Source organism: Engraulis encrasicolus, chromosome 11, assembly GCF_034702125.1.
Source record: "Engraulis encrasicolus isolate BLACKSEA-1 chromosome 11, IST_EnEncr_1.0, whole genome shotgun sequence".
Classification (NCBI taxonomy): Eukaryota; Metazoa; Chordata; class Actinopteri; order Clupeiformes; family Engraulidae; genus Engraulis; species Engraulis encrasicolus.
In genome coordinates this window covers 26,434,113-26,444,112 of record NC_085867.1, presented here as the reverse complement: position 1 = coordinate 26,444,112, position 10,000 = coordinate 26,434,113, and the positions used below count along the sequence as shown (strand labels likewise).

Sequence of the window (10,000 nt, the reverse complement as noted above, 5' to 3'; positions counted from 1 at the left end):
CCATGTTGCTCTGGAAGGTTTTAGGTTACATTTCAGTTTACTCGTCCTGTTACATAAATGAGGTAGAGTGTAACGAAGTATGTTAGTTTTGTGTGCCTTTAACAAGTGCTGTGATACAGTAAATCAATGTACTGTACAGTATTTTATCCAATAGATGCAAACAAACAATCCCTAGAACAGAGTAGGCCACTTATTTGTGATTGTCAAAAATGGCTGCTACTGCTGCACCTATTGACCTTTTACCTTTGACCTTTGTGTCTCCAGCCCTCTGCTGAGCTGGCGGGACGTGCAGCACATCATCGTAAAGACGTCGCGTAGGGGACACCTGAGCGCACCCGACTGGGAGACCAACGGAGCAGGACACGATGGTAAAGAGCAGCCCAGGAAAGAGTCAGCTATAGATGTACAGTACAGGATACATTATTGGTTGATGGATTGATTGACTGTTTGGTTGATTCATGAATTCACTGATTCATTCATACATGCATACTACCGGTACATCAATACGCTACAGCTACATTTGCACATACATTTCATACATCATTTGTCATTGATTCCTTCGATGTCTGTTAGTTATTTGTTTTGTCATTTGATATTTCATTAAGCATTCGTTCGCTTGTTGGTTCATTCGTTTCTCCGTTCGTTCATTCATTCATTCATTCATTCATTCATTCATTCATTCATTCATTCATTCATTCATTCATTCATTCATTCATTCATTCCTTCATTCATTCATTCATTCATTCATCCATGTTCAGTAAGCCACCTGTATGGGTTTGGTCTGATGGATGCGGAGGCCATGGTGACTGAGGCTCAGAGCTGGACCCCCGTGCCCCCCCACCGTGTCTGTGTGGACAACGTCATTTACAGCAACAGGTAACTGTTTGTGGGTGCTACCTGTCCTATCCTAGAGGTCGTCACATAGCAGGTAACACAGCCAGCAAGCCTATGGTGCTGCTGTTTTTATCACTTCATTTTTTTATGTTCTGTGCTTTTGCATACGTTTTCTTTGTTATATTATTTTCTCTGAAAATTACATTAAAATAAATGTCCAAATTACGCATATGAAGACATGCACTTAAAATACGTGCATATACGCGTCGGTAACACATAACGCTGGTGTCATACGCATGACATTACAGTGTCATAGCAGTGTCAAACAGTGTCGTAACACAGCCATAGACAAGTCATAAACATTAAGTCAGTGCCATAAACATTTCATGGTCATAAAAAGTTGACTTTGTTTGGGCTGTCTTTACCATAACCAAATGTCACTTAATGTCAAGATTTATATAATGTTTATGACAGTGTTTCTCAAAGTGGGGCGTAAGCCCCCCTGGGGGGGCGCGGAGGCATCGCAGGGGGGGCATGTCACATCTGATTTTGGGTTTTTTTCCCCCCCAAGGAAATTATTTCCTGTCTCGCCATTAAGTCAATAAGTTTAAAGCCCTCACCAAGATTATATTATTAATCGTCGTGAATTTGAATAGCATATGAAAGGAACACACACCTGCATTTGACTGCAGTCCCTCTTTGTTTAATCTCACCAGTCACCTCTCCTTTGATTCTGTGCAGCGATCGTAAAATCAGTCTGCGTGATTGTGGAGGGGGGGGCTTCAGAAGCATTCAGACCCTCTGAAAGGGGGAATGATGGAAAAAGTTTGAGAACCACTGGTTTATGACATGTCCATGACTGCGTCATGACACTGTTATGACACCATCATGTCATCTGTATGGCGCCGACGTCAAGTAAAGTGTTACCGCATACCGTATACGGAATTAGACACAGAAATATGTACAATACAGTATGTACTTGTATTTCTAAACTTGTGTGTGTTGTGTGGTGCTGCCCCCTGCAGGGAGATCCGTGCGGACCGCCTGCTGCGCTCCTCCTACGTGTCGGGGGGCTGCAATAAGCACGTGGTCTACCTGGAGCATGTGGCCGTGCGGGTGACACTGCTGCACCCCCGCAGAGGCGACCTCTCCATCACCCTCATATCCCCCTCCGGCACACGCTCACAGCTACTCGCCACCAGGTCAGGGAGAATATAATGACATTACAATTATATTACACCACATTACCGGTACATTACATTGAATTACATTTCACTTCATTACATATTACATTCATACATACAGTGTATTACACATATTACATACATACATCTTACATACATATTACATTGAACTATGCTTCCTTACATTACACAGCGTTTAAGTTATAACAGCTACTGTATTATTTGCTGACAGTCATTGCGGTGATGTGGGGTCATCTCTCCCTCTGGCACGCTCTCACACAGCTCCTCGCCACCTGGTCAAGGGGTCAAGGGAGCAGGGGTCACCACGCATTGTATTACTTTCCACTACATTGCATTACACAGCAATACATTACATTCTGATGCTCTCAGCTCCTTGCCACCAAGTAAGGGGGCAGGGAACAGGGGACAGGGGAGTCGGCACACATTTCATTACATTACACTAAACTACATTATACTACATTACATTCAGCGGTGTAGTCTACTTTTTTGAAGTGGGTATACTGTATATTCGAGCATTTTTTGAAGTGGGTATACTGTATATATTTATGCCATTCTAAATAATGGATCAATCAATTTTAAGTGGGTATACTGAAGCCCCTAAAATTTAGAAGTGGGTATACTCCGTACACCTGCGTTCTACGTAGACTACACTACTGATTACATTACATAGCACATGCTCACAGCTCCTCGCTACCGGGTTATGGGGCAGTCAGAGTTATCAGGGGTCACCACACCTTCCATTACACTGCATTATATTGCATTACACTACATTACATTGCATTACACCTTATTACAAAACATATCATTATATTATACTACGTCACAGTACATAGCACACACTCACATCTACTTAGTTGCCACCAGATCATTACATTACATTACACTATGTTACATTACATTATATTATAACACAGTACAATACATAACACTACATTATGTGGCACGTATGCACATGTTTTGCCCTCTATACCGGCAAAGCCTCCTGCAGTGTAACGGAGTGCCAAACACAGTGACGATTATGCAGTGGAGACGGTTCCTTTGCAGTAGGGGAAGGTCCTAATATGAGGTTATGTAGTGGGGACAATCTTGCCATATCCCCCCCTGACCAGCTCAGGGGAGCAACAGGAAACTGTCTGCAAAGAATTTGCAAAGAATTATGGGTCCTGTCTGGGGCAGACGTGAAAAGGATTAATGTCCTCGCGGTGCGGTGGAGTACTGTAACAGCTCCCAATGTAATACTGCACTGACTCAAAACAGATGCAAAGCTTCAGTCTAGTTTCAGTCTCAGTGTAACACTTTGGATGACAAGCAGGCCAGTCAGGTTCATCCATACCATGTCAGCGTTGGGAGCATGACATTGTCCAAAATGTTTTGGTACCCTCATACCAAAACATTTTGAACAATTCCACGCTCCCAATCTTGTGGGAACAATTTGGAGCGCGCCCCTTCCTCTTCCAAAATGAATGTTCACCAGTGCACAAAGCAAGGTCCATAAAGACAAGGATGAAAGATTATGGTATGGATGGATGAACTTCACTGGCCTGCACAGTAGGGCCGATATTGTAACGATGTAGTAACGATATTGTATCGAACCGAGAAATCGTGATACACAGAGTCACGATACTGTATAGTGATACAAGGAGGCAGTATCGTGATACGCCCTTTCAAAGTTTTAATACCCATTAGTCCAGAAAACAACCTTATGATTTGATGTGATAGTGTTTCCAAACTTCAGTGGACATACATTTCAGAAATCGTGGGGTGTATCGAACCGTAGGTCAAAAATTGTGATACGAACCGAATCGTGAGTTGAGTGTATCGTTACAGCCCTACTGCACAGAGTCGTCCTAACCTGAACTCGATAGAATACATTTGGATAGTAAGCACGTAGCTGCTGTTGCTGCTCTTGCTGCTGCTGCTGCTACTAATCTGATTCTACTCCCCCTCTGCTGTGTCCCACACATTGTATAAAAAACACATCCGCCTGATACAGTATTTCAACACACATACTGTAAAATACATATCCACATATCTTCAAAATATGCATTCACTGTGAATCTCAGGGGGGGAGATTAGGGTGATTTTAGTGTTTTGGATAGTAGAGTAACTTTACTGATAAATTCAGTACAGCTGCTGCTGCTACTGACCTTGCTATGCTTCCCCCCTCTGTGATGCTCCCCCCAAACAAACAACCACCCCCAGGGAGAATGACTACTCAGCGGAGGGCTTCCGGAGGTGGAAGTTCATGACGACGCACTGCTGGGGGGAGACGGCAGCTGGGGAGTGGAGCCTGGAGATCAGGGACTCCCCCAGCCGGAGGAGGAGCTACAGACACGCAGGTCAGATACACAGGGAGTGCATTCCAATGTGCGACCTTGCGTCCTCCGCTTGTGCTTGTGGCCTCATGTTTTGCTGATACTCCGCCTCCGTGGAGAAAACAATTAAGCTTCCCCGCTATTAGCCTAGCCACAACAATTTTTGGGGGACTATTCTTCATTCACCATCCAGTTTGCAAATGAGAAAATGACTTTACAACTGAGCTTTTGCAAGACATTGAAATACATTGCTGTTGTCAGTGATGTCATCATGACGTATTACTTCCTGGTATGAGGCCTCAAGCACAAGTGGAGGATGCAAGGTCACATATTGGAACACACACACAGACAACACACTACTCAAAAACAGTTAGCTACAGACACGCAGGTCAGATACACACAGGCAGCACACTACTCAACACAGTTAGCTACAGGCACGCAGGTCAGATACACACAGGCAGCACACTACTCAACATAGCTAACTACAGACATGCAAGTCAGATACACACAGACAACACACTACTCAACACAGTTAATACAGGCACACAGGTCAGACACACAGTTAGGATACTCACTGCATACACACAGGTCAGAGACACGGCAGGAGAATATACTGAGTTAGACACACAGCCAGGCAGTAGGCTACAGGAACGCAGGTCAGACACTAGGACAAGGCACTAATCAACTCACTCAGTGTGTGTGTGTGTGTGTGTGTGTGTGTGTGTGTGTGTGTGTGTGTGTGTGTGTGTGTGTGTGTGTGTGTGTGTGTGTGTGTGTGTGTGTGTGTGTGTGTGTGTGTGTGTGTGTGTGTGTGTGTGAATCTTGTTATTTTGAATAGCGGGTTCAAATAAAATAATTCAAATGTATGTGTGTGTGTGTGTGTGTGTGTGTGTGTGTGTGTGTGTGTGTGTGTGTGTGTGTGTGTGTGTGTGTGTGTGTGTGTGTGTGTGTGTGTGTGTGTGTGTGTGTGTGTGTGTGTGTGTGTGTGTGTGCATTTTTACAGCCAAGCTGGTGGAGTGGTACCTGGTGCTTTATGGCACCTCCGTGCACCCGTACTCCCCCGCTCCGCACCGGCATGCACACGCTCGCTCGCTGGATGCGTCTCTGGATGATGACATCACAGAGGAATACACCGGTGAGCAGACCACACCTGAGACTCTGTGATGTTTTATATCTCCCACGTCTCCAGGTTTTGATTTATGTGGATGACATGAGTGAGTTGGCGGAGGTTGAGTTTTCTTGTTTAGACAGGTCTGTCAGTGCTGAAGAGATTACAGTAGAGAGCAGCAGACAGAATAGGATAAGCTGGATAGAGAGAGAGAGAGAGAGAGAGAGAGAGAGAGAGAGAGAGAGAGAGAGAGAGAGAGAGAGAGAGAGAGAGATAATAGGATAGGATATCATAGTTCATGGTTCAAAGTCAATTTCATTTTTTTCAGTTTTTGTATGCTCTTGTAACTTAGCAATACAACCTGACAAGACAAGGCACATATATAACAGGGATGGACAAACATGCTGTAGACATACATAATTATATCCCCGAAACGCGAAAAGCTATTTTATGGAAATAATCAACTCCACAAAACATTTCATGATGCATTTCTTTAAAGACCAATGCCAAACAAACTGGAATATGCTTAGAATTCATACCTAACCACCTTAAGTCTAGAGTAAGATAAAGATGGTGTGTGGTTGTATCAAGAAAATATCGGCGTGTGCTCGCTCATAAAACACATCTTTCCATTTGAAGGGAAATGCTATAATTTAGTAAAACACTGCATGTATATATATAAAAAACATTACATTTACCTCTTAGTTCACTAAATATGAAAGTATTTTCAAAACATTTGACTTAAACTAGCTGATATTCTATGATTTCTGACATGTCCCAAAACAGCAAAGTTTTGAGGCAACTTCTTGTCAGTAGTCCTGAGACTGGATTCACTTGGACGGGGATAACTCGACGATAAAAAATGTGATTTGTTTGCAATAAAAAACATTTTTTCAGTTACTAAACCCTTTAATTGGATAGGGTGATGAACAACAAAATTCACCTTTTCCCTTTCTTTAAATTGACCTCAAAGTTGAAAGTGGGCTTAAAGGGTACATGGGCTTAATGGGTACGCTTACCTTACTTACCACAGTGATCCAGGATCATTGTTCATTTTACCGCACACAGTGATCCAGGATCATTATTTATATACTGCTTACAGTGATCCAGGACCATTGGTCATTTACCACAGTGATCCATGATCATTGTTCATTTATCACAGTGATCCAGGACCATTGTTCATTTTACCGCACACAGTGATCCAGGATCATTATTCATATGCTGCTCACAGTGATCCAGGACCACCGTTCCTTTACCACAGTGATCCTTGTTCATTTACCACAGTGATCCAGGATCATTGTTCATTTATCACAGTGATCCAGGATCATTGTTCATTTTACCACACACAGTGATCCATCATTGTTCATTTACCACAATGATCTAGGACCATTGTTCATTTACCACAGTGATCCAGGACCATTGTTCATTTACCACGGGGATTCAGGATGATTATTCATTTTACAGCACACAGTGATCCAGGGTCATTATTATATCCCCGAAACGCGGAGTGTTGGGATGTATTTGTTTTGCGTGTGCGGGCACGGCTGTGGCCGCCGCATCCACTGCCGCGTTAGGTCTTTTGTATTAACGCGATAACTAATCAACGGATGGTTGGATTTCTCCCAGATTTGGTGTGTGAATGCTCTAGGGTAGGTTCATGAACTGATTTGAGTTTGGAGGTCAACACTTTCAAGCCGGCTGAATTCAAGATGGACAATTTTTTGTTTGTCCCATTGCTTCAGACCAGTTGGATGGATTTGTCCCAGATTCCGTGTGTTAATGTTCGAGGGTAGATTCATGAACTGATTAGATTTTGGAGGCTTTCAAAATGGCGGAATTTTCATTTGGCCCATAACTTCTGACTGGGTGGATTAATTTGCCCGGTAACACCTTATTTTAATGGTTCACCATTTCAGTGGATCTACCACATTAGGTATAGTGTAATAACCAGTGTAACAATATTTAATACCGTGTAATACTAGTGTAATACCAATGTAACAATAGGCAATACCATGTAATACTTACACACAAATGCCTGATGTAAGTATAAAATTGCCACATGATGTTACGCTGGTATTACATGGTATTAAATATTGTTACACTGGTTATTACACTGTAGCTAATGTGGTACATCCAGTGTAATAGTGAATCATTAAAGCAGTGTTACCATATGCTCCATATTTGTTTTGCTTCGTTTGTTTGCTTCCTATGCACGTCATTGATTATATAGATATGGAATATATTTATTTTATATTTTGTATTTAACATATAAGTTTATCAAAAGGTGGACGGGAGTGGTAGGAATGATGGGGGACTGGAAGTGTCTGGCACTCTGGGCAAGAAGCAAGAGAGGTACTGCAGGCCAGGTAGTGGAGTGGAGTGGAGTGGAGTGAGTAGCTATAATATTCAGCATAGAAACGAGGCCAGACACGACCTCTGGTGAGCAGCCATTGACAGTATATGTGAGCAGCATTTAACAGCAGGCTCCCCCGAGGCAGATACCAGGCGAGATGAAGAGGCAGAGGAGAAAGAGAGACAGAGCTTTTTCCTTTATTCTTCAGCCAAGTCTGATGCACATATCTGATGTGCTTACTGTGCATCACCTGATAACATTTCCATGGGCATGTCTTCATCTGCCCAGCCTTTGCTTCACTCTATAAAATCAAATAAAAATGTCAGTGGGTGGTGTGTGTGTGTGTGTGTGTGTGTGTGTGTGTGTGTGTGTGTGTGTGTGTGTGTGTGTGTGTGTGTGTGTGTGTGTGTGTGTGTGTGTGTGTGTGTGTGTGTGTGTGTGTGTGTGTGTGTGTGTGTGTGTGTGTGCATGCTTATGTTCATGTTTGTTTGTTTGTGTGCGTGGATGTATGTGTCCATGTCTGTGTGTGTGTGTGTGTGTGTGTGTGTGTGTGTGTGTGTGTGTGTGTGTGTGTGTGTGTGTGTGTGTGTGTGTGTGTGTGTTTGTGTGCGTTTGTGTGCGTGCGTGTGTGTGTGTGTGTGTGTGCGTGTGCGTGTGTGTGTGTGTGTGCATGTATATATTCATGCGTGTGTGTGTGTGTGTGCGTGCACCCGCGTGTGTGCGTGCGTGCATATCTCCTCATAGGCCCGTGTGATCCGGAGTGCAGTGATGATGGATGTGAAGGGCCCGGGTCTCACCAGTGCATGGCCTGCCTTCACTACTTCCTCAAGTTCAAGAACAACACCAGGTCTGGACTCCCTCACTTTTCCTGGATTCCTTCACCTTTGACCTTTCCATCAAACCTCTCCTTCTCTCTTCCGGCCGTGTGTGGGCCGCTGACACTCCCTTACTGTACCATAGGGACATGGCCATTTACTGGCAAAGAGTATTCAATAATAGGAGAGGACAGACAATAGAACGTCCCTGGCAACCCTTGTTTCCAGATAAAAAATGGCGCTGGGGTGAATTCTGCTCGAAATACAGTACATAAATGAACTTCATACGCTTGTAAAACATTTTACTACAAAATGCACTACAGTAAACATTTTTATAAGGCCACCTGGGAAATTCCAACTCCCATTGTCATTGTGATACAGCACTCCACAGCACACTACAGCACACAAGTGTTCGCTGCACACTGCACACAAGGAAATTGCATTTTATGCCTCACCCGGGCAAACATGGCAGAGATGTTGTAGCCCATACGCAGCCGGCAATACAATCCTGTCAGGGTCATAGTAAAATCAACACAAGTACATTAGCTTTGTGGTTATTTTGGAAACTGATGGAAGGACATATTGCTGGTCAATTATGGGCGAAAACTTTTTGTCACTCTTGTGACTCTCGTGATGCATAGAAGTTGAATGGAAGGACATAACAAGATAGGGGCGTGTTCACTCCAGTGGCACAACTGTGACACCTACAGATAGTTGCCCATAATACAATATATTGCTGGATCTCAAATGGTGCATTTGTGCACTTCAGTGTTCATGTTTCAGTGCGTATGGCGAATTGATTATGCACTGAAACATAGTGCCGGAAGTGCACAAGTGCACCATCTGAGACATAGCTCATGTCTTTATTACCATCCTGACTACCACGAAGGCAGGTCTCTTCTAGACTGGTCTGGCTGACTTGCGGTCAACCCATCTCTGTACGGGAGAGGCAAAGGTTTGCCTAGCTTCATCGCATTCATGAAGTGCCTCTGTATGCTGCTAGTTGAAGCTACAATCGATAAGACCGCCCAGTCCTTCACTCACCTGTTAACTGAACTGGTGGGTCATTGCCTAAAAAAACGCCCCATAAAGCCATTGGAAATGCTGAAAGTTGTTTGGCTCCAGACCCTGAAGAAATTTGAAATGTTGTAGATAGCACGACTGGCCAGACTAAATGAGTTCACAAAATGCCCAGGCTAGTGGTTTACAGTAATACCATCAGGGCTGCGTGCTGTTGTTCTGAATCTGGCACTGTATGACCTTGACCTTTGACCCCCTCACCCCTCGCCCCATAGGTCGTGCGTGGGCAGCTGCCCAGAGGGCTTCTGGGGCGACAGGAAGCGCTGTAAGAAGTGCTACTCCTCCTGCCG

The 10,000-nt window shown here is 43.9% G+C and overlaps 1 protein-coding gene across 2 annotated transcripts in view; it reads left to right on the top strand.

Annotated features, from left to right (window-relative positions):
- pcsk5a (proprotein convertase subtilisin/kexin type 5a) overlaps window positions 1–10,000 on the top strand; it is a 51,668-nt gene that overhangs the window by 12,477 nt on the left and 29,191 nt on the right. For both annotated transcript variants that reach the window (XM_063210309.1, XM_063210308.1), the window contains exons 10-16: window positions 265–368; window positions 759–876; window positions 1,860–2,036; window positions 4,242–4,378; window positions 5,358–5,489; window positions 8,560–8,662; window positions 9,926–10,000. The exon at window positions 9,926–10,000 is cut by the window's right edge and continues 116 nt beyond it. In XM_063210309.1, coding sequence (XP_063066379.1) covers window positions 265–368; window positions 759–876; window positions 1,860–2,036; window positions 4,242–4,378; window positions 5,358–5,489; window positions 8,560–8,662; window positions 9,926–10,000 — 846 coding nt within the window. The remainder of the gene's footprint in view (window positions 1–264; window positions 369–758; window positions 877–1,859; window positions 2,037–4,241; window positions 4,379–5,357; window positions 5,490–8,559; window positions 8,663–9,925) is intronic.